General features: G+C 34.4%; 3 protein-coding genes across 4 annotated transcripts; 2 read left to right on the top strand and 1 right to left on the bottom strand.

The window, feature by feature from the left end:
• Window positions 1-5: 5 nt before the first annotated feature.
• On the top strand, window positions 6-1,556 carry LOC146729791 (uncharacterized). Its single transcript, XM_085495069.1, has one exon. It carries the CDS (start codon window positions 6-8, stop codon window positions 1,554-1,556), a length of 1,551 nt encoding a protein of 516 aa, XP_085351195.1.
• A 245-nt stretch (window positions 1,557-1,801) lies between these two features.
• Window positions 1,802-2,368, top strand: LOC146729790 (uncharacterized). Its single transcript, XM_085495068.1, has one exon. The coding sequence runs from the start codon at window positions 1,802-1,804 to the stop codon at window positions 2,366-2,368; it is 567 nt and encodes a 188-aa protein (XP_085351194.1).
• Window positions 2,369-3,471: 1,103 nt separating this feature from the next.
• Window positions 3,472-25,470, bottom strand: LOC102802573 (src kinase-associated phosphoprotein 2-B-like). 2 transcript variants are annotated; one of them, XM_078014276.2, is made up of 7 exons: window positions 25,260-25,470; window positions 25,007-25,135; window positions 22,199-22,318; window positions 15,310-15,387; window positions 14,746-14,942; window positions 7,859-7,937; window positions 3,472-6,024 (listed from the first exon to the last, which is right to left on the bottom strand). In XM_078014276.2, exons 1-7 carry the CDS (start codon window positions 25,297-25,299, stop codon window positions 5,576-5,578), a joined length of 1,092 nt encoding a protein of 363 aa, XP_077870402.1. In that variant the 5' UTR covers window positions 25,300-25,470; the 3' UTR covers window positions 3,472-5,575. The 2 variants fall into 2 exon arrangements, with proteins under 2 accessions (XP_077870402.1, XP_006823917.1); XM_006823854.3 differs by having other exon boundaries at window positions 22,199-22,321; window positions 25,260-25,469.
• Window positions 25,471-25,879: the final 409 nt, after the last annotated feature.

Raw genomic sequence — 25,879 nt, 5'->3', positions numbered from 1 at the left:
CTGCTATGACTTTCCCTTTGGTTCATTACAAGCTAGAAAATAAAATTAATGGGAGATTAATGTTTACATTAAGCTGTATTTATGACGCAGTACATTTACATAATCGCGCGTGCTTTGAACAAGGTCAGTTTCGCTTGCCTCTTTGTTTTAGTCGTCGTGCATCTCGACCTTCTCTGATTATAACCAACAAATTTAACCCTTCATTATGGAAAGGAATCAAACAACCAGTCACAGAGGTCGTAAACGCCGTGCTGTCGTTACTGCGCCAGACGCTGAAGTTGAAGTTCTGCCTAGAAGAAGTGGAAATTCTACGAATAATACGAGTACTCGAGGAAGTTTGCAAGGACGCAGAACACGATGCATTTGAGGAACTAAAACGTTTGGGTGCCGGTGCTCACATGAATAAATTCGATATCACGGATGCATTTAAGCAAATACCCTTACACCCATCCATTTGGAACCTGCATGGTATTAAATGGGATGGCAGGTACTATTTCTTTGTGAGACTGGTTTTTGGGTCTAGATCAAGCCCAAAAATTTTTGACAAGCTTTCACAAGCTATCTGCTGGATAGCGGAATACAAATTTGATGTGAAATTTATTCTCCACCTGTTGGATGATTTTCTGACTATTGATCAGTTTGAAGAAACAGCCTTACGCTCAATGTCAGTGATGACCATGTTATTTAAATCACTGAACATACCTTTGGCAGCGCATAAAACCCTGGGGCCTACACAAGAACTTGAGTACCTGGGTATTATGCTCAACTCTAGAGATTTGCAGGCATTTCTACCAACTAACAAGAAAGAAAGAATTATAATCATTATATCAGAGTTTACCGTTAAGAAATCAATTACAAAACAGGAATTGCTATCCCTTCTTGGGCATCTCAACTTTGCGGCCAGGGTTGTAGTACCGGGAAGATCATTTGTTTCTCATTTATTGAAATTGAGTACTTCAGTGTCAAAATTACATCACCATGTCTCGCTTAATCATGCCTGTCGTTTGGAACTATCTATGTGGAAATTTTTTCTAGAATCCTGGAATGGTTTCCATTTATTTCTCAACAGTGAAGTGGTTAATGCATCTGACTTGCAAATTTTCACAGATGCTTCATCAACAATCGGGTTTGGTGGCTATTTTCAAGGACGTTGGTTTAGTGAAGCCTGGCTTATAGAATTGAAGATCGATCATTGTGATGATTTATCTATGGCCCTTTTAGAACTATACCCCATAGTCATTGCTGCAATGTTATGGGGGCCACAATGGTCTCAACAGAGAATTCAATTTAATTGTGACAATCAGGCCACTGTCCAGATAATTCGCAAAGGCAGAGCATCTTCACGTTGTCACGCTATTAATTCCTTAATGAGGCATCTCACTCTAACATCTATGCAGCACAATTTTATTGTCACGGCTCAGTTTCTCCCAGGTACAGAGAATTCAATCGCTGATGCCTTATCTCGATTTCATTTCCAGAAGTTCCGGAGTCTGGCACCCAAGGCTCAAAAGAACAAATCACTGTGTCTATCATATTGCAAAGTGACTCTTATTTAGAACAAGAAATGCACTGCTTTTGGAATTCTGTTGTATCACCAAACACTAGACAAGCATATAAATCTGGCTTGGCTCTTTTTGTTAATTTTGTTAACATGCACCAGATCTCATGTTCAGCTGTTAACTTGCCAGCAATTTCTGAAGAGTTACTTGTACTTTTTATAACTCATTGTTTCAAACATTTTCAATTAAGTGAGTCTACAATTAGACTTTATCTTGCTGGGATACGCTTTAGGTACATTGAAATGGGACAGCCATATCCTTGGCAACACAGCAAAGGACTGTTACGGGTAAATCTATTGCTTAGGGCCATCAAACGTTTACAAGGACAGAGTCGGAGAATTCGTCTTCCCTTTACAGCGGATCTTATTTTCCTCATGTTTTCTACTTTAAAAGCTGGTGTATTTGATCCTTTTACTGATGTCCTCATGCAGTCTGTTATTTTGCTGGCTTTCTTTGGCTTCCTCCGTTGTGGGGAGTTCACCATTAATTCCAATCGTTTTGACAGGTCTGCTCATTTATGCATTGAGGACATCAGTTTTGAGGGTGACACCCAGGCTTTTCTGAGACTCAAATCATCCAAGACTGATCCTTTTCGTAAAGGTGTTTTAATCAAATTTTTCCAAAACCATCGTATGTGCCCTGTGGCTACCATCCTTCAGTACTTGTCCTTAAGACAGGCAATGGTGCCAAAACCAGCGTTGGGGGACCCTTTGTTTGTGAGTAAAGATAATCGCCCACTGACTCGGTCAACCTTCCTAACTTACCTGCATAGAATTTTGAGTGTTTTAGGGATTGATTCAAGCAGGTAGTCTGGTCACTCTTTCCGCATCGGGGCGGCTACCTCAGCGGCTACAGCTGGTATTCCTGATCACATGATCAAAACACTTGGGCGCTGGAATTCATATAGTTACTACAGGTATATACATACCTCTGAGGTTACCTCGAGTTCTGCACAAGCCTCTTTAATTCAGAGTTTTTAATTAAGTGCACATTGCTTATCTTCCAGTACTGTATGATTTCAGAGGCAGGTGTCAGCTTTTCTTAAGAATTTTTTTTTTTTTTATATTTATCTTGGGGGTCATTGCTGCAATTTATTTATCATTGCAGCATTTTGGGGGCTTCGTTTCACTTTCATTTACTCATTTCCCCCCAAGATGGGGAGATGCTATTTTTTTTACTGGGTATTATTTACAGTTATAACCTGCATTAACCTACCATGCTCGTAGTTTCAGCTCCCGCTGTCTCTACCATTACTGGGGTAGCATCCGCTGCCTCCATCACTAGCGTAGTTACAGCCTCCGCTGTCTCTACCGGTAATTCGCAGCTTCCGCAGCATTTACCAATAACACGGTAACTTCACGTAGTGACAACCTCCGCAGTCTCTACATTAACAACTGGTAGTTTCCTACCTTCATTTCATCCGCTAACGACTAATACCAGTACATTTTATCAACCAATTGGCATTTTGCAGTTTTTTATGCTTTGTATTTTCTTAGTTCTTTTTTTAGGTCATTTATTTTAGTGCAATTTTCATTTGCTTTAAGTAGCTAGCAATCTTTTGATACGATTCTGTTTTAGGGGCCTGCTGTGGGACTAAGTTCTTGCTTTCCATTTGTGCGGGCTAAGTACGGAGGTGTCCCACAGCGTGCCCCTCTTTTTGCCAAAATAAATTACGTTTTATCATTTACATTGTTTGTGTGGTGTCATAAATAGAACAAAATGACGTGCCTATATACCACAAGTATACGTACCAAATGTGGTATATACCACATGTGATAAATAATAAAATACTAGAATGGTAAAACATGAATTGTATAATAGCTCCTAAATAGTACAGCAAAATTTGGCAGGAGAAATAGCGATGTGATGTGTTGACTCAGGAACAGACGTAACATCGGAGAAACCAGAGAGATTTCATGTTTAACTTCTTAATGTTTATTCCGCCATTTTTAGTTACACTACTTTTTACATATCAATACACTCAGGTGATCAGGTGACATAACACCATTACAAAAGTATGTATTCTGACGTATGAATAAAGTAGTCCCAAGTGGTCAGAATTTCAGTGATAAAAATACAATATTTATATACCCCGGTACATATCTAGTTACTGCACTTTTTAAGTACTGAAAAGAGGTTAATTATTCACTGGGTTGTAATTTTGCTGACTGAAAAATGCGCTAAATTAAAACCCAGTGAATATGTAAAATTTAGCATAGAACACATTATCTAAAACCATGAATTTAAAACATACTGAATATGCCTGAAATGGTAAATCAGCAAAATTTAAACCCAGTGAAAATTAATCATTTTACAGTAACAGGTTTCAAGAAATAATAAACTTAAGATTAGGATTAAAAAACATTTAATCTAGCCAAATTTTCATGCATATCTTAAAAATTACACACTTATCACACCAAAATTGAACTTAGCTGACATTTCATAGTGATTGATAAGATTCAAAGTTCAAAGATAATCTGATAAATTGTTTGAATCATTGTAACCACAAAAAAAGTAATTCTAAGTTACACTTTTTACGAATAACTTAAAACATAATGTGAGATGTGCCAAAACTTTGCTAAGATCTTAAAATAGTTAATTATATTTCCAAGTTTGAAAAAAAGATTTGATAACCACAATCCTGTTATATATAATGATACAAGCAAGGTAAATAGATTCTTGCAAAGTTTTGGCACATCTTGCATTGATATGTTTTAAGATATTCATAAAAAATCTGTATTAAAAGCTACATCCCCAACAGAAGTTGCATCCATTTTTTTCAATCCCACACCTTAATATTGATTGCTGGTGGTTACTGCACTGGTATGAGTGAAATGTACTTCCCATAATAATAAAGATGGTTTATTTAATTGTTGCGCAGATCAACATGTACGAAAGAAAGGACACTACCAATATATTCATTATACAGGCTATTTCAAGCCGACTTTTTGGGTCAGCGAGTGTGGTTCAGTTGTCAGTGTGTCCATCTGCAGTGGCAGGAAACTATATTTTGTTTGAGAAGTATTACAAGTTGCTATGTGAATGTTCATTAGACTGTAATAATTTAATTATCTTTTATATCAGTTTATTAGTTTGGTACTTGTATATTCAGTAGAAGTACGTTTTTTAGAGGGGAATAATACATCAATTAATTTGAACAACTTTGCATAAACTCTAAAATGCAATAATAAGTTTCTCTGTTTATAACGTGTTTTGTTATGAAAAATGTCTCGCACACCTTGGGTGAAAACAAAATTGTGTGATCAATCTCATCCTTGCCTCTTGTTGGTGTGGGTTTCTATTATTAAACAGTACATATCATATGGTGAATCTCAATTATATTTGAATATATATTACAGAATTCCTGCATGACAGGTTATTGTCAGCAATATTTTTTTTTCACGTTTCGCAAACTAATTCTGGCACAGCACCCATTCATTTGCAGACACTGTGTGTGCAAAAAAAGTTGAAATTCAGTTTATTATTACATCAGTGATCCTACATTTTTTACCCAACTGTAATCTTGCATGCAAATGATGTTTGTAGTGCCTTCTAGGAAAACAGGAAAACTGTATCTTAGTTTTTTTTTGTTATGTGCATAGTACAAAGATGAATGCTGATGCTAATGTTATAATTGCCATGGAAACCATTAATCTTGGGACTACACAACATAAAGGCATCATGGCCAGTTTTCCAAAGTCCCATAAGCTGAAATGAGAGGTTTGATTCAGAGTTAATTTAACTCACCATTTAAAAACATGTGAAGAGAATAAAGGGCGGTTGTCATCGTGCAGCATGTGTTTGAATTTCATGGAAACAAACAATATATTTTACACACGTTGTGTACGTTGCTATGAGTCCCATATCAAACAGGACGTGGTACAATGATCACCACCCTTTAATCTATAAAGTCAAGTATATATGTTACACAACTGAATGCTTTCTATTCAATTATTGTTTTTAATTTTATCCTTATAAACCAATTCTGCTGAAGACTGAAAATGTGTATACAAGACTCAGCTGATTTCGTATGCCTGCATAATATATTCTGATGGCACAAGCCCTACGTCTGTCTTTGTTTCCCCAATCCACCATTTGTAACTAGAGAACTCCTCTAATTTATTGATGATATGAATGAACTCTCCACGTTTAAAACTCAGTTCATCGTCCTTGGCACCTTTGCAATCCCACATCGCAACAAATATATTCACATAATCGTGTTTCCAATTGCGAGTCTGCATGACTCCGATTTTCTTGCGCTCAATGACAGGCAAAGGCTTAGGTTCTGGAATTTCTTCTTGTATGACTGGTTTAATTGGCTTAGGTTCTTCTCTGATGACAACCTTTTTGCTTGCAGGTTCAGGAGTAACATTTTCCTGCGGTATTTCATAAACATCTTGATCATCTTCTTCAACTTTTACTTCTGGTATATCATACGTTTCATCATCTTCCGTTGCTATGGCATCTAATAAGATACAACAATGTAACAAAATCAACATAGTTGCACCAAATAATTAAACCCAGGGTACTACATGTACGTCAGGACTGGCTAATACTACTGTAAAATGACTAATTTTCACTTGGTTTAAATTTCACTGATTTACCATTTCAGACATATTCAGTGGGTTTTAAATTCACGGTTTTATCATTTAGATAATGTGTTCTATGCTAAATTTTACATATTCACTGGGTTTAAATTTCCCTGATTTACCATTTCAGGCATATTCAGTGGGTTTTAAATTCATGGTTTTATCATTTAGATAATGTGTTCTAAGCTAAATTTTACATATTCACTGGGTTTTAATTTAGCACATTTTTCAGTCAGCGAAATAAGCAAAATTAAAAAGCTAGAAAGCTGGCTATAAATAATATAACATCTTCATTGGTGATTATCAACAATCAAGAAGCTATCAGTGCATGGTCGGTCAAATTAAAACAATATTTTTTTGTGTTTCTAGACTGCCTATATCCAAATACCTTGGTCTGTAATCAGATATTTTTCACTTCCCCTTTCTTTAGTGAAGTCAAAATCTGACGCATTTTTGGCTCATTCATCATTAATGAATGAATGAAGTGTAATGGAATTTATTCCATGGAATGCGATTATAGCAAAGACCTTAAAATATCAATTGTGACAGTGCCCTCTACAGTCCTATAACAGGTAACATAATTTAATGCAGCGCCCTCTAAAGTCACATAATACTGTAAATGCAATAATTATTCACTGGTTTTTAATTTCACGATTTTTACTGAGAAGTAAAATTTGCTAAATTAAATCTACACGAGACTCATTGTTTCCTTGACAACTTTGTGAAAAACCCAGTGAATATGCTCAAAACATCAAAATAATGAAATTAAATGTCAGTGAAAATAAATGGTTTTATAGTAGTTATTATATAAATTGTTGCAGTGCCCTCTACAGTCAAAATAAGTTCATAGTTCCAGCTAGTTGTGAATTGCTGAAAAATGAATGGGTCTCGTAACAGGGAAATATGCAGGTTTAATGAATCTTTCGTCAGAGGTGTTGCCTGTACACTGAATAGAGAGACATTATGATCACCTAGGTCCATTATACATGTATAGTCAGAATTATGGTTTAACATATTAATTGTTGCAATGGCCTTTAACTTAATATATCAATTGTCCCAGCTGTAAATTGCTGCAAAATGGATTGGTTTCCATCCAGTCTCGTAACAGTGCAGTGTTTAATGAATCTCTTGTCAGAAATGTTGCCTGTGTACTATTAGAGACATTGGGGTTATATAATAATTGTTACAGGTCTATAACTTAATACATAAATTGTTGCAGCTAGTTGTAAATTGCTGAAAAATGGATAAGTTTCCAGTCTCGTAACAGTGCAGTGTTTAATGAATCTCTTGTCAGAAATGTTGCCTGTGTACTATTAGAGACATTGAGGTTATATAATAATTGTTACAGGTCTATAACTTAATACATACATTGTTGCAGCTAGTTGTAAATTGCTGAAAAATGAATGAGTTTCCAGTCTCGTAACAGTGCAGTGTTTAATGAATCTCTTGTCAGAAATGTTGCCTGTACACTATTAGAGACATTGGGGTTATATAATAATTGTTACAGGTCTATAACTTAATACATAAATTGTTGCAGCTAGTTGTAAATTGATGAAAAATGAATGAGTTTCCAGTCTCGTAACAGAGCAGTATTTAATGAATCTCTTGTCAGAAATGTTGCCTGTGTACTATTAGAGACATTCGGGTTATATAATAATTGTTGCAGTGCCCTTTACAGTTCTATAACTTAAATAGATACATATTTCTTACCTGCATTTTCTAATTTGTTAACAACATTGTTTATGCATTTAATCCAGTCATCCATGTCATCTTTACTTGGTGCAATGAACTACAACAACAAACAATTATTATTATTGGTTACTGATTTTTAACGTGGTCGCAATCAGTAACTTAACAGCCATGAAATTTGAATATAGTGTCCCAACACTGCATGGCGCATTTTTAAATCCATGCTAATCAGGTCTTGAAGCTTGTTGCTACAAAGTAAACTTAATTGCGTGAAAATTCACGTACCTATGTAGTATATATAATATCAAAGCAATTAGACTTGTGGTTTTTAACAAGAAGTTGAAAATATCACTTTTTACCAAAAATGACAAAAATAATTATGAAAACAAGTCATTGAAAATGACACAGTCCCCGTTAAGTTCTCTTTGTGCTCGTCATATTAAAGCGGAGGGGTTGTCCGAATGTCGCGAGCGTGTCCTTGAAACTTGAGTTCCAAGTGGCGTATACAACAGATTGTTTATTTACATCAAAACACGTGTTTTGTGTCATAGTAATATGGCCAAAATAAAAACAGCTGTTATTCAGCCATCTTTGATCTGATTATGAAACACACTGATATGTATGATGTATGTGCCAAATACGAATGAAAATGGTACATAAATTGTGGAAGTAGTAAGGCCAAAAAGTCAGATGGCTGTCAATCGGCCATCCTTGACCAGATTTTGAAACAAATTGTCATGGACATGCATCCTAACATGTATAAAGTACATGTATGTGCCAAATTTGAATGAAAACTGACAGAGCACGTCCAAGATACCGCATAAAAAAACAAAAACAAGATGCCTGCCAGTCGACCATCTTTGATCCAATTGCGAAATAAATCGTCATGGACATGTATCCTAACATGTATAATCTACTAGTATGTACCAAGTTTGAATGACAACTGACAAAGCATGTCCAAAATACAACATTTTCAAAAAACAAGATGGCTGCCAGTCGGCCATTTTGAATCGAATCGCTAAACCACTGCATGTGCATATGTCCCACATAAGGTACTAGGCACATGCAAAGAATGAACGAAATCGGTCCACAGGATTCTGAAATATGACGTTGGATAGACTGACGCACGGACAGACGAACACACGGACGGTCGGACGGACAGACTCAGGAACTCACGGACGGTCGGGGACATGTATCCTAACATGTATGATCTATGTACTAAATTTGAACGAAAACTGACAAAGCATGTCCAAAATACGACATTTTCAAAAAACAAGATGGCTGCCAGTCGGCCATCTATGATCCAATTGTGAAATAAATCATAATGGACATGTATCCTAACATGTATAATCTATGTACCAAGTTTGAATGAAAACTGACAAAGCATGTCCAAAATACAACATTTTCAAAAAACAAGATGGCTGCCAGTCGGCCATTTTGAATCGAATCGCTAAACCACTGTATGTGCATATGTCCCACATAAAGTACTAGGCACATGCAAAGAATGAACAGAATCGGTCCAAGGAATTCTGAGATATGACTCCGGACGGACGCACGGACACACGGACGCACGGACGCACGGAGACCGAATTATAAGTCCCCGTTTTCGGACTTCGTCCGAACGGGGACTAATAAGAGAATTAAAGATATCATCACGAAATGAACAAATCTGAAAGAGGTCCACATGTAGTACCTAGATATGTAATACAAGACATTACATGTCATGTCATAGCCCCCGCTCAGAAAAAAATTTAAAAACTTATATTGAACTTAGTTTGTGTCAGAGTGAATTAATTCATTATGAGCTGTATTAAAATTCTGTTATTAAATGTTCAGAATTGATGTGTTACAATTTTAGGGGGTGGGGTAAAAATTTATTCATTTGGCTTTTCTGAGACAATTTATAACTTGTTAAACATATAATGCGATGTGCACTTGTAAACAATTATTACCTGTCCCTGTACCAACTTGAACAAAACTGGATGACATATCTGAGAAAAAGCTGTTAACAGCTAGAAAAAGCTTGTTTTTTTAAGATTTTTGAGGGAAAAAATGGCCTCCAAGTCGTAAAACTTTATCCAATCAAACAGGTCATGAATGACACTGAAAGTTGCAACATATAATTTGTCCAGCTTTTGGTTTGGATGTAAATTGGCAAACATGATTTCTATGGCATTCTCAGCAAGAACACCAGAGAGCAACAAACGAGTACAACAGGTAAAATGACATGCAAGTATGCAAATCAGATCTGCAAATATGTTAAAGAGTCAGTGTTGTGTCTGTTTGGATAAACTTCTTTGTACAACTGTATTCCTAATACAAGAACACCGTCAATCACAGAACTGTTCCAGCGAAAAACTTCTGATATTTCAAACAGTAACAGAGCAAAGATACCGTTTGTCATACAAGTACTAACACCAGATGAAGAACTGAGAAACTGCAATGATCCTTGGTGTACATTACCTGTGTCAACAACTTTACTTCCCATGTACTTCATGTACAGATCTACATGTAGTTTATGGCCCTGAATTAGTTTCAATATCTCTAAATAAGGACAAGAGTACTTCTCATATGACAATGATACAAATAAAGTGCAAGAATCAAGAAAAAATATTATCAAGTTTTTATCAAGTTATCATACATTAATATTAACAAATCATGTGAAATTGAACTTTTATGTACAGAGAAACACATATTTATGCTTTGGTTGACAGCACTTCTCAAAAAAAAAAAAGACGACCTGCAAAACTTTATACAATTGTCAGACATGCAGCGAATAGTATGCTTTTGTAATACATTGTATATGCAGTTTCAGTGGCTTTGCTTTCCGAGAAAAAAATTCTGGCTCTGCACCTGAAAAAAACAAAAAAAACATTTAGTCAAAAGTAAGCAGAGATTGTAGCATATATGCTCCCATTAGCTGTTAAATTTAATTAAAAAAGATATTTTCGTACTGTCTTTTCAGTACGAAAATATATTACTTAATATATTTATACCAGCCAGAAAGAAATTGCAAGTTTTCACTGAGCAATTAGGAATATACATGGACAACAATTGATGCATTTCTAGCAATATACTGTTTGAAAGGCTGCAAGATGTAATGAAGTAGCGAAGTAGTCTGACTGGCTGGGAAACTGCACAGTACATACAAAAATGTATGCTCATGATATATGAGCAACTCCACCAAATATAAAAATATTCTTTCCATAGTTATGACTCTAATGTGAATGTGATTTTCCACTCCTTAGCAATAGTAGTTAGAGTATTGTATTGTACTGTATCGTACAAGTTTATTGTGAATCTATGTGTTTGTAATATTATTTAGCTTTATTTAGCATTCTGTTTAGTTGGTTAACTTTACTGTATCTTAATGTAGTTCATTTTATTTTTATACGACCATAGAACAACTCACTGTAGTTTGTTTTAATGTTGAATAAAAATTAAAATCAGTCACTGTATAGTGGTGACGTATTGCGCAAAATTGTTGCAAGGAAAATACTTTTCTCGATTTGCGTGTCGTCGTGCGTCGATAAAAAATGCATGGAATAGTCGGCAGTATCGATCAAGTTCGTCTAGTGTGACATTCGTGGCTGGCGACAAGATGCCGTCTAATCGTTTAAATAGGCGTCAAGGAGGAGTGAAAAGCCCTAATTTAGTGCTACAATAGACGTCATGGAATGTTGGAAAATTACAGTCAATCAAAAAAACTGTTCACATGACAACAACAAATATTCACTATATTCATTATGCATTATTTTTTTGTTGGTAGCACGGTACGATAGCTTACTTGTTTTCGAAGTGTTGTAATTGTTGATTAGTACTCAGTAGTGATTATATTAACGTACAAAAAATAAATTCGTTGAATTGTTATGAAATGCAAGTAAAATTCAACTTAGTTTTATCGTAAGCAAATGTTTTCGGTTACATGTTAATGCTCGATGAGACAATATCCGCCATGTTATCCATGCCCACGACGCGTGTTTATAATGACCAGATAGGTCAAGTCGCTAATCAACTAATCAAAATGCCGGATGGTGCCCATGTGCTCAAATTACCATAAAGCATTTAAATATGACAGTTCAGCGACCTCATGGTGAAAGCAACACGAAAGACCAGATTTACTGATGTTTTAGTGCGATCTTTTGGCTTCGTTTCTCATGGGGAAAAAGGCAGGATTTTTTTAATCGGATTTAGAAAAATAAATAAACGTACCGTCCCAAATAAAAATGTGCCGGATGGAATTTTTCTGTGGAAAAAATAAACGTACCGGTACGTTTATATTGGGACATTTAGCGTTGTGGGCAAGCTCTCCTGAGTAGCGACATATTTTTAACTTCGCCTATTGCGTGATCAGTGATTACGTAAATAAACCAACACTTTCAATGAGTACATGCCGACCCAACTAAACTTGTTTATGGCTGTTTATGAACAGCGAGGACGCATCTCATAGAACAATAGCTGTGGAAATCATAAACAAATGTAAATGTTGCGGAAATCAAGCATGGCGATAATGATTTTGAGTGAGGCAGAGTCTGGCAAGCGTCTCAGAGCAGCATTGCGCCGACACCACCACGACGTTTGAATCCCGGTGAGAGCACTGCAAACCTCTTAAGTCACGAGGTAAACTTTCAATTTACACAATACATACCGTAAAATCTGTATTAGAAGTCGCATTCCTAATAGAAGTCGCACCCATTTTTTTAAAAAATTGGGAATCAAAAATTCATCATTTCTCATATGTGTAGATGCTCTAATAGAAGCCGCATCCTCTCTGTTGTATTGTACCATTTTAATAGAAGCCGCGGCTTCTAATACAGATTTTACAGTAATCAGTTCCTACAACCATAATAAAAAGGCAGTTTTTCTGGCGAAACTCTCGCCAGGTTAGCAATAGTTTCTCACGATCACCAAACCGGAGACACAAACGATAATACAAAGTGTATAAATACCATAACAAGCACAGTTTCTTACCTTTGAAATTGACGAAACACAATTTTGTCCATAGAAGCGTTGCGCAAATAAAGGTTCCGGGATACAATATCCTCACAAAATTGACTGATTTCCACCGAGACGAGAACTGCGTAAGCATCATCAAAACTCGGATTAAACTCGGGTAATTTCGGGAAAAGTCGGATTTTGAAGGAAAAATGTTAAAAATCAAGGAAAAACACAGTGAAACTTTGAAGAATCGAAAAAATAACTTGATGTGCACCGTAGCACCATCAATTTCTGTCTCTGTACCAACTCTGAACTTAATTGGATCACACATGTGTGAGAAAAAGCTGGTAACATGAAAATGTGCACGCACATTGCACAGACACAACCCAAATTAATACCCCCCGCCCGGATCGCAGATCCGGCGGGGGCTAATCAAAGCAATTGGAATTCAGGTTTTTAACAAGAAGTCGAAAATATCACTTTTTACCAAAAATATTCATCAAAATTAGAGAATTAAAGATATCATCACAAAATACACAAATCTGAGAGAGGTCCACATGTAGTACTTACATATGTAATATCTAAACAATAGGACTTGAGTTTTTTAACAAAAAGTCGAAAATATCACTTTTTACCAAAAATGACAAAAATATTCGCTATAAATAAGACAATTGAACATATCCACATGAAATGAACAAATCTCAGAGAGAACCACACAAGGTACCTTCCTAGAAAGTTTCACAGCTATACAGTTTGTGGTTTTTAAGAAGAAGTCGAAAATGTAAAGTTGACTACGGTGACGGCGACAGTGGCTATGGTGACGGCGACAGTGGCTATGGTGACGGCGACGGCGGCTACGGCGACGGCGGCTACGGTGACAGCTACGGTGACGGCAACGGCGACGGACGCCAACAGACGATCAGTAATACTATAAGCTCCACTCGACTCTGTCGAAAGCGGAGCTAATAATCAGTGGAAAGTAAAGCATCCAAAACTAATCAGGCCTTAGCATAGTCCTAGAGCATCTATGAACCATTGAAATGTAATGATCAGTGCTTGAAATAACAGTGGAATAGCCAAACAAATTATGGAGATTAGGTAATAAATATGCACAGATATTAACTCAAAACCTATCAGGTCTGTGCATATTGAAATATTGAATGAATGCATAATTAGTAATTAGTATGCACAGATTTTTACTCCAAACTATTCAGGTCTGCACATTGTCCCAGAGCATCTATGTGCCAAGTTTCATCAAAATCCAATGAGTGGTTCTAATAGATATCAGTGGAATGGAACAGCTAAAAGTGATCATGCAAATTAGCTAATTATCATGCATGGTTTAATTAATATGCATGGTTTAAACCTAATCAAATCTGCACATTAGCCCAGAGCATCTATGCATCAAGTTTCACCAAAAATCATCATATTGTTCTCGAAATCAGTGGAATAAACACACACACACATATTCATGTCGTACTAACGTTGTGAAGATCGACACATATTCAATTAACTTTTAATATAGTTGCGATTAAAACGCGTTCCTATATAGGGTTGCTTTTTAATTGGAGTTTAATTAAACTCAATTACAATGCAATTTAACGTAGAATTGCTTTTTAATTAAGTTTAATTAAATAAAAGTTGAATATCCCGTGACTGAACATAGAAATGTTTGCAATGCTTAGGTTTAGTAAAGGGGGAAGGTACGGTACAATTATATTAATTGTAATATAAACTAAACCATACCTTCCTCATTTACTAAACCGAAGCTACATAAACTTGACTTAAATTTGATTAAATATTAATATAAAATATGAAAATAGTCAGGGTCGTCACAATGTAGATCCTGTCATCACAAGTTGGTGTAAAGTTAAATTGAAGTTGTCACAACATTGGTACCACACACGCTCACATACATACATACACACATACCATTGTGTGCTTTGCACACAGGCGTAAAAAATACAAACCATAAAACAGCGCTCTTTGGAATGTGATAATTCAAAACTGAAATCTTTCTTTTTCTTGCTTGCTGTTTTTGCCTCATAACCCAGGAGTGAAAATGCATTCAGTTGTTCTTTATCAGTAGACTTCTTATAGTAATAAAAGATATTGTCTTTAACCACACACCATCTCTTCTGCCATTTTGTTAAACCAAACTGTCCATCTGACAAAAAAATTGATATACTGTAGAATACTTTATTTTCGCTTGGAACTAATTTTCGCTATTTTCACTGAATCGTACCTTCAGCAAAATCCAGCAAATATACCTTTTTTCCTATATTTTACATTCAACATTCAAAAATCAGTGAAAATAAATTCCATACAAAATACCAAAAACGCCTTTTCAGCGAAAATTAATTCCAGCTTAAATTAAGTATTTTATAGTACTATAACATTATACAGTGATTTTACAGAGACCTAATTTACAGGGCGACACAGACAGCATGCAATATGGCTGGGAAAGTTCTATGTCCTTAGTGTGTAGCAGAAATTAGTGTCCTATATACATATTCATTAAACCACATGCTCACCTTTTCTCTTCTTCCCCAACATTCCTTCTTTTGCAGCTGGTTGTAACTCACTTGCAGGTGTTAATGGTACTATAGAAACTTAATAGAATAAATGAATATAACCTCATGAATAACCAAACAACTATACTAGCAATTCACATACCATCATCAATGGTTAATAAAATACTAAGTTTATTAATCACACAGGGTCTGACAATACCAGCAATTCACATACCATCATCAATGGTTAGTAAAATACTAAGTTTATTAATTGCACAGGGTCTGACTATACCAGCAATTCACATGCCATCATCAATGGTTAGTAAAATACTAAGTTTATTAATTGCACAGGGTCCGACTATACCAGCAATTCACATACAACCATCAATGGTTAGTAAAATACTAAGTTTATTAATTGCACAGGGTCTGACAATACCAGCAATTCACATACCATCATCAATGGTTAGTAAAATACTAAGTTTATTAATTGCACAGGATCTGACTATATCAGCAATTCACATACCATCATCAATGGTTAATAAAATACTAAGTTTATTAATTGCACAGGGTCTGACAATACCAGCAATTCACATACCATCATCAATGGTTAGTAAAATACTAAATTTATTAATTGCACAGGGTCTGACTATACCAGCAATTCACATACCATCATCAATGGTTAATAAAATACTAAGTTTATTAATCACACAGGGTCTGATAATACCAGCAATTCACATACCATCATCAATGGTTAATCAAATACTAAGTTTATTAATTGCACAGGGTCTGACTATACCAGCAATTCACATATCATCATCAATGGTTAGTAAAATACTAAGTTTAGTAATTGCACAGGGTCCGACTATACCAGCAATTCACATACAACCATCAATGGTTAGTAAAATACTAAGTTTATTAATTGCACAGGGTCTGACAATACCAGCAATTCATATATCATCATCAATGGTTAGTAAAATACTAAGTTTAGTAATTGCACAGGGTCCGACTATACCAGCAATTCACATACAACCATCAATGGTTAGTAAAATACTAAGTTTATTAATTGCACAGGGTCTGACTATACCAGCAATTCACATATCATCATCAATGGTTAGTAAAATACTAAGTTTAGTAATTGCACAGGGTCCGACTATACCAGCAATTCACATACAACCATCAATGGTTAGTAAAATACTAAGTTTATTAATTGCACAGGGTCTGACTATACCAGCAATTCACATATCATCATCAATGGTTAGTAAAATACTAAGTTTAGTAATTGCACAGGATCTGACAATACCAGCAATTCACATACAACCATCAATGGTTAGTAAAATACTAAGTTTATTAATTGCACAGGGTCTGACTATACCAGCAATTCACATATCATCATCAATGGTTAGTAAAATACTAAGTTTATTAATTGCACAGGGTCCGACTATACCAGCAATTCACATACAACCATCAATGGTTAGTAAAATACTAAGTTTATTAATTGCACAGGGTCTGACTATACCAGCAATTCATATATCATCATCAATGGTTAGTAAAATACTAAGTTTATTAATCACAGGGTCTGACAATACCAGCAATTCACATACCATCATCAATGGTTAGTAAAATACTAAGTTTATTAATTGCACAGGATCTGACAGTATTCGCAATTCACATACCATCATTAATGGTTAATAAAATACTAAGTTTATTAATTGCACAGGATCTGACAATACCAGCAATTCACATACCATCATCAATGGTTAGTAAAATACTAAGTTTATTAATTGCACAGGGTCTGACTATACCAGCAATTCACATACAACCATCAATGATTATTAAAATACTAAGTTTATTAATTGTACAGGATCTGACTATACCAGCAATTTACATACAACCATCAATGGTTAGTAAAATACTAAGTTTATTAATTGCACAGGATCTGACAATACCAGCAATTCACATACCATCATCAATGGTTAGTAAAATACTAAGTTTATTAATTGCACAGGGTCTGAGTATACCAGCAATTCACATACCATCATCAATGGTTAATAAAATACTAAGTTTATTAATCACACAGGGTCTGACAATACCAGCAATTCACATACCATCATCAATGGTTAGTAAAATACTAAGTTTATTAATCACACAGGGTCTGACAATACCAGCAATTCACATAAAACCATCAATGGTTAGTAAAATACTAAGTTTATTAATCGTACAAGGTCTGACTATACCAGCAATTCACATACCATCATCAATGGTTAGTAAAATACTAAGTTTATTAATCACACAGGGTCTGACAATACCAGCAATTCACATATCATCATTAATGGTTAACAAAATACTAAGTTTATTAATTGCACAGGGTCTGACTGTATTAGCAATTCACATACCATCATTAATGGTTAATAAAATACTAAGTTTATTAATTGCACAGGGTCTGACTTTATCAGCAGTTCACATACCATCATCAATGGTTAATAAAATACTAAGTTTATTAATTGCACAGGGTCTGACTATATTAGCAATTCACATATCATCATTAATGGTTAATAAAATACTAAGTTTATTAATTGCACAGGGTCTGACTGTATTAGCAATTCACATACCATCATTAATGGTTAATAAAATACTAAGTTTATTAATTGCACAGGGTCTGACTATACCAGCAATTCACATACAACCATCAATGGTTAGTAAAATACTAAATTTATTAATTGCACAGGGTCTGACTATATTAGCAATTCACATATCATCATTAATGGTTAATAAAATACTAAGTTTATTAATTGCACAGGGTCTGACTATACCAGCAATTCACATACAACCATCAATGGTTAGTAAAATACTTAGTTTATTAATGGCACAGGATCTGACAATACCAGCAATTCACATGCAACCATCAATGGTTAGTAAAATACTAAGTTTATTAATTGCACAGGGTCTGACAATACCAGCAATTCACATACCATCATCAATGGTTAGTAAAATACTTAGTTTATTAATTGCACAGGATCTGACAATACCAGCAATTCACATACAATCATCAATGGTTAATAAAATACTAAGTTTATTAATCACACAGGGTCTGACAATACCAGCAATTCACATACAACCATCAATAGTTAGTAAAATACTAAGTTTATTAATTGCACAGGGTCTGACTATACCAGCAATTCACATACAACCATCAATGGTTAGTAAAATACTTAGTTTATTAATGGCACAGGATCTGACAATACCAGCAATTCACATGCAACCATCAATGGTTAGTAAAATACTAAGTTTATTAATTGCACAGGGTCTGACAATACCAGCAATTCACATACCATCATCAATGGTTAGTAAAATACTTAGTTTATTAATTGCACAGGATCTGACAATACCAGCAATTCACATACAATCATCAATGGTTAATAAAATACTAAGTTTATTAATCACACAGGGTCTGACAATACCAGCAATTCACATACAACCATCAATGGTTAATAAAATACTAAGTTTATTAATTGCACAGGATCTGACTTTATCAGCAGTTCACATACCATCATCAATGGTTAACAAAATACTAAGTTTATTAATTGCACAGGGTCTGACTGTATTAGCAATTCACATACCATCATTAATGGTTAATAAGATACTAAGTTTATTAATTGCACAGGGTCTGACTGTATTAGCAATTCACATACCATCATTAATGGTTAATCAAATACTAAGTTTATTAATTGCACAGGGTCTGACTATACCAGCAATTCACATATCATCATCAATGGTTAGTAAAATACTAAGTTTAGTAATTGCACAGGGTCCGACTATACCAGCAATTCACATACAACCATCAATGGTTAGTAAAATACTAAGTTTATTAATTGCACAGGGTCTGACTATACCAGCAATTCATATATCATCATCAATGGTTAGTAAAATACTAAGTTTATTAATCACAGGGTCTGACAATACCAGCAATTCACATACCATCATCAATGGTTAGTAAAATACTAAGTTTATTAATTGCACAGGATCTGACTGTATTAGCAATTCACATACCATCATTAATGGTTAATAAAATACTAAGTTTATTAATTGCACAGGATCTGACAATACCAGCAATTCACATACCATCATCAATGGTTAGTAAAATACTAAGTTTATTAATTGCACAGGGTCTGACTATACCAGCAATTCACATACAACCATCAATGGTTATTAAAATACTAAGTTTATTAATTGTACAGGATCTGACTATACCAGCAATTCATATATCATCATCAATGGTTAGTAAAATACTAAGTTTATTAATCACAGGGTCTGACAATACCAGCAATTCACATACCATCATCAATGGTTAGTAAAATACTAAGTTTATTAATTGCACAGGATCTGACTGTATTAGCAATTCACATACCATCATTAATGGTTAATAAAATACTAAGTTTATTAATTGCACAGGATCTGACAATACCAGCAATTCACATACCATCATCAATGGTTAGTAAAATACTAAGTTTATTAATCACACAGGGTCTGACAATACCAGCAATTTACATACAACCATCAATGGTTAGTAAAATACTAAGTTTATTAATTGCACAGGATCTGACTATACCAGCAATTCACATCCCATCATCAATGGTTAGTAAAATACTAAGTTTATTAATCACACAGGGTCTGACAATACCTGCAATTCACATACCATCATTAATGGTTAATAAAATACTAAGTTTATTAATTGCACAGGGTCTGACTATACCAGCAATTCACATACAACCATCAATGGTTATTAAAATACTAAGTTTATTAATTGTACAGGATCTGACTATACCAGCAATTTACAGACAACCATCAATGGTTAGTAAAATACTAAGTTTATTAATTGCACAGGATCTGACTATACCAGCAATTCACATCCCATCATCAATGGTTAGTAAAATACTAAGTTTATTAATCACACAGGGTCTGACAATACCTGCAATTCACATACCATCATCAGTGGTTAGTAAAATACTAAGTTTATTAATTGCACAGGATCTGACTATACCAGCAATTCACATGCCATCATCAATGGTTAGTAAAATACTAAGTTTATTAATCACACAGGGTCTGACTATACCAGCAATTCACATACAACCATCAATGGTTAGTAAAATACTAAGTTTATTAATTGCACAGGGTCTGACTATACCAGCAATTCACATACCATCATCAATGGTTAATAAAATACTAAGTTTATTAATTGCACAGGGACTGACTGTGTTAGCAATTCACATATCATTATTAACGGTTAATAAAATACTAAGTTTATTAATTGCACAGGGTCTGATTGTATTAGCAATTCACATACCATCATTAATGGTTAATAAAATACTGAGTTTATTAATTGCACAGGGTCTGACTATACCAGCAATTCACATACCATCATCAATGGTTAGTAAAATACTAAGTTTATTAATCACACAGGGTCTGACAATACCAGCAATTCACATGCAACCATCAATGGTTAGTAAAATACTAAGTTTATTAATCACATAGTCTACCAGCAATTCACATCCCATCATCAATGGTTAGTAAAATACTAAGTTTATTAATTGCACAGGGTCTGACTATACCAGCAATTCACATACAACCATCAATGGTTAGTAAAATACTAAGTTTATTAATTGCACAGGGACTGACTATATTAGCAATTCACATATCATCATTAATGGTTAATAAAATACTAAGTTTATTAATTGCACAGGGTCTGACTGTATTAGCAATTCACATACCATCATTAATGGTTAATAAAATACTAAGTTTATTAATTGCACAGGGTCTGACTGTATAAGCAATTCACATATTATCAATGGTTAATAAAATTTACATGCAGTTTAATTTATTCCAGAGCACCTCTACCACAAGTTCAATTTAAATCTGATTTTTTGAGATATAAGAAATTGGCTAATGATAATAAAGTAATCAATAGATATGCTTTTCAACATAAACTAATAACATCTGTGGATTACCCCATTAGGTATGCGTATTGTTACAGGCACATATGTTCATTATAATGTAATGATTAATCCTTAAAAAAAACTGGAAAGGCACAAAAAAAATATTATGCAAATTAGGTAATTATTAAAATGTATTATTGATATATAATTCCAAAACTAATTAGTATTTATGTACCAAGATTCACTGAAATAAGATAAGTACTTGAAATATTGATGAAATCTGACTAAGTATTATACAAATCAGGTAATTAATATATGCAGATTTTAATGAAAAACTAATAATGTCTGCGCAATGTCATAGAGCAACTATATACCAAGTTTTATTGAAACGTGATTAGAGCTTGACATATCGATGGAAAAGTCGAAAATTGAATAATTATGCAAATCAGGTAACTAATCTGCACATATTTTAACAGATACTTATTAGGTGAGTGCATTCGTCTAGAGCATTTATGTATCAAGTTTTCACTGAAATGTAATGATTAGTACTTGAAATATCAGCAGAAAGCTGAAAATTAACTAATTATGCAAATAAGATAAATAATATGCACAAAAACTATCAGGTCTGTGCATTGTCCTATGACATCTATGTACCAAGTTTCATTGAAATGTGATGATTACTACTTGAGATTTTATTGGAAAAGCCAAAAATTGACTAACCATTATGCAAATTTGGTGATTATTATGCACAGACTTTTACCCAAAACTAATCAGGTCTGCACATTGTTCCAGAGCATCTATGTGCAAAGTTTCATTGAAATCTGACCAGCAGTTCTTAAGATAATGTTGGAACAGACATATAGACATACAAGTTTATCGACTGGCCAAGACCTGACTGCAGCAATAATTGTCATTAATTGAATACCAATTTTATTAACTGCCTAGGATCTCATTACTCAGTAAGATAGTAATTTACATACTATTGCCATAGGGACAATCATCAACACTTTTTGAGTCATCCGTACTATTTTCTGTGACACATTGGGAAATTGTGTCAGTCTCCTGCGACGTTGCTTCATCATATATATCTTCTGTCACTGCTTCTAAAATGAAAATAAAATAAAATATTAGCCGGGTAGACCAGGGTAGTTGCGACACCAAAGATGATCGTCACCGGTATGGGGTTCAGTGCATGATGTAAAGATTGACAAGCTCAATTAATTTCCACCAACCAGCGTTGAAATCAAAATTTGTCTCAATAGATAGAAACCATGGATAAAAATCATGCTGAAATTGTACATTTTTTGAGATTTGTTCATGATGGCATTTCAAGGCAGTTTCAGAGGTGTAATATAAGATACTGGGACATGTACATTGTACATCGCTTTGAGAAAACAATGAAAAGTCATTGATTCATACACCTATAGCTAATTAATATGCAAATTAGGTAATTAATATGCACAGATTTCAACTAAAACTAATCAGGTCTGAGCATGATAAAAGAGCATATGTGTGCCACATTTCACTGGACGGACGGACGGACGGACGGACGGACGGACGGACGGACGGACAGACGGACAGACGGACAGACAGACAGACAGACAGACAGACAGACAGACAGACAGACAGACAGACAGACAGACAGACAGACAGACAGACAGACAGACAGACAGACATATCAAATACAGAGTTACCATCACTAAGTTCTGAATTTCTGCACATAAACTACTAATAGAGAAATTAAGATATTTACAAGTAAAAATTCCTAAAATAGTAGTACAGCAACATATCTAAATAAAATTTGGCAAGAAAAATACAAGCTAACTTGTTCTTAAAGTACCAGTAATACTACATGTACTGTATTAATCTCAATATCCCTTATAGAATAATATAACATGAGTTACATAAAAATTCCTAAAAAAATAATACAAAAATTTGGTGATTAAAAGATACTTTTAGAATACATACCAAACTGGTTAATATACCAATGTGGTTAATAATGTTAGCGAAGTTTGCGAATTGTCATTTCATGACTTGCGTAAGATCAGATCAATGAAAAATTGTCTAAGAAAAGCCCAATTAGATTCCTGTAACAGTCTTCTTTATGATACAACAAATTCACAAAAATGTCAACAATTACAGAATTCTGCAGCTAGACTAGTCACTTGTTGCAGAAAGTATGAGCATATTACAGGTACCGGTACACCATATTTGATGAGGCTACCTATTAGATTTAGACATACTGTTAAAGAAAAAGAAAACCTATGAGCAGTATTGGAATATAAGCTCATTGTTTTGATAACAAAGTTGGAATAATATAGATAGCAGTATTCCATAGCAAACTGTTACATTTTAACTATTAATATTGCTATTTTATTTTTTCACCATATTTATGGATTGGGATGCTAAATTATGTTAGAAAAAGATCTGACCTTTGTTTATTTAAAGTTCATTTAACATATTTATTCAAAAAGACGTATCGTTTGCAGATATTTTTTTATTTTACATCACTATCCAGGGGTCGAAATACTAGTGCAAGTAAACTCAAAATATAATGCGCACGCTGTGTATGTAGAAATTAACACAACATTTTCTCATTATATTCACTAAACCTAAATTATGTTCAACCAATATTGTAAGACAACTCAAAAAAAAGCAAATTCTTTCGAGATCGCGTCAATCGAGAACATGTAAATTTTATTTAAACTTTAAAAGTGGTGCATTTCACAACAAGTTAGTGCAGGTAAATTTCAAATTCAACATGCACTAAGCATGCAGGGAAAAGATTCTATTTCAATCCCTGTCATCATATATTCAGTTATATTTCTCTTATTATTAGTATTGTTCTTTTTATTATGTAACAATTTCCTTGTTTTGTACTATTGATTAGTTTTCAACTGTAGAAAGTGCAATAATAATAATATATAATAATATATCTATATCAAATATATTGTATTTACCAACTTGTCTTAGTATTATGTCTTCTCTTGAACTCGTCTATTTAAATATTTGGACATCACTTTTTAATTCTTCTAATATATTGATACACTTAATATGAGTAATAAAATTATTATTTTAACTGTTTGAGTTATTGTAACCACAAGAAAAAGTTATATGAGGGGCGGCAAGGGGAGTAGCTGGTACAGTTTTACGGGAAATAAATAGGGCTTTTTACAATTTACAAGGAAAAAAGACGTCTTTACAGTTTACAGTGAAAATTGAATTTTGCAGTGAATTGTGTCATCTAGTTGTTTTACATTTTCGAAAATGTAATTTCCCTGGATTATTCTTTACGACTTTTTTTATTTGGATGTAAATTCTAGTACGTACCGAGAAAAATGGCACATTTTTACAGTTTACGAAAAAAATATTTGATTGATTACGTTGTACGTCTAGCCTGTGATTACAGAATTACTGAATTTATTTTTTCAATTTACGTTGTACGAACCAAAAAATATTGCAATTACGTTGAACGAAAATAACCCTAGCCTCCCCCCTTTATATGACATAGTCAACAATAATAACAACAGACTTTTCCCCCGTATACCTTGATCTTCATCTATGATGATACAATACATACCATGCTAGGCAAATAATTGTCACTTTTCTACTTCAACATAAACACATACATTGACAATCAAAGGTTCACATTACACTAAACACGGAAATTGTAAATCTCACTTTTTCAATTGCTAAAATTGCACGAGGTGGTGCCAGTGCTTATGAATAAGTTTTAACTGTGATAGAGGGACTGTGGTTTTAAAAAAAAAAAAAAACATCGACAGTACCTGTCCTATCTTCAGTCTCCATCCTTTTTTTCAGTGAAGTTATTTTTTTGATTAGTTCATCTCGTTTTTTGTTGGTGTCTCGGCTCAGTTTTTCTTTTTTCAACACCATAATCAGGAAATTCTCGACATCTTCCAAAATAAAAACAGAAACAAAAATTTACAAGCGAAACGCCCAGTTTTATAACTTTAATAGCCGGGCTGCAGGCTACAAGGAAGTGCCACTCACGCTTCGGAAGGTATGAAACGTCCTTACCTTCCATTAGACACTTCACCTCCGGGATAACTGAATCCATTTCGACTTTCACAAAACGAAATATCTCGGTTTTCTAATCAGGCCAAAACTCATCTGACGCAGAAATAAAGTTGCGTCTTGTTCTAGAAAACGACGATGTTTAGAATTGCACTTCCCTACTTCCTGGTTATATACATCACGTGACTAAGAACAACAAGACACGGATCCTGTCATTGGTGTAAATCCTACACAGCCGACCAATAAAATGTCGCGTTACACGCCAAACTGGACGAGCTATTACATTACATCTCCATCTCAGCGCTAGACTGAGATCTCTTATGAATGCTTCAAACACGATGTCTCCATCGAAAAAGAAATTGTTTTTCTTTAGCGTTTCACGAAGGTAATTATCTTTCATTTTTGTCACTTCGTTAGCGTCAGATATGTACATTTTCCGAAATCGCCAACACTTAGTTTTGGAACCGCGATGAGGCCTTCGAAGTCCCGTTTTTTCCATGGCGAAGTTACCCCCACGAAAACTCGAAATTCGCGACCATGGGCTGTCAACTCGTGGCGATTCGATTGAACTCTGAAGTCCGAAATGCCCTCCTGCCAAAAGTCTTCTGCTGTTATATTGTCTG

This window comes from Saccoglossus kowalevskii, chromosome 21 (assembly GCF_978046115.1).
Source record: "Saccoglossus kowalevskii chromosome 21, keSacKowa6.1, whole genome shotgun sequence".
Lineage (NCBI taxonomy): Eukaryota > Metazoa > Hemichordata > Enteropneusta > Harrimaniidae > Saccoglossus > Saccoglossus kowalevskii.
The sequence above is the reverse complement of the archived record's forward strand: the minus strand, read 5'-3'. Positions and strand labels throughout refer to the sequence as shown.

What these genes read in the sequence shown, in the direction of transcription:
- LOC102802573 (XM_006823854.3), bottom strand. Translation starts at nt 25,299, where the DNA reads ATGGATTCAGTTATCCCGGAGGTGAAGTGTCTAATGGAAG. An exon ending in GTTGGGGAAGAAGAGAAAAG is followed by an intron (nt 14,943 to 15,309) that starts GTGAGCATGTGG and finishes TTTTTTTGTCAG; the next exon opens with ATGGACAGTTTGGTTTAACA. An exon ending in TAACAAATTAGAAAATGCAG is followed by an intron (nt 6,025 to 7,858) that starts GTAAGAAATATG and finishes GTATCTTATTAG; the next exon opens with ATGCCATAGCAACGGAAGAT.
- LOC146729791 (XM_085495069.1), top strand. Translation starts at nt 6, where the DNA reads ATGACTTTCCCTTTGGTTCATTACAAGCTAGAAAATAAAATTAATGGG.
- LOC146729790 (XM_085495068.1), top strand. Translation starts at nt 1,802, where the DNA reads ATGGGACAGCCATATCCTTGGCAACACAGCAAAGGACTGTTACGGGTA.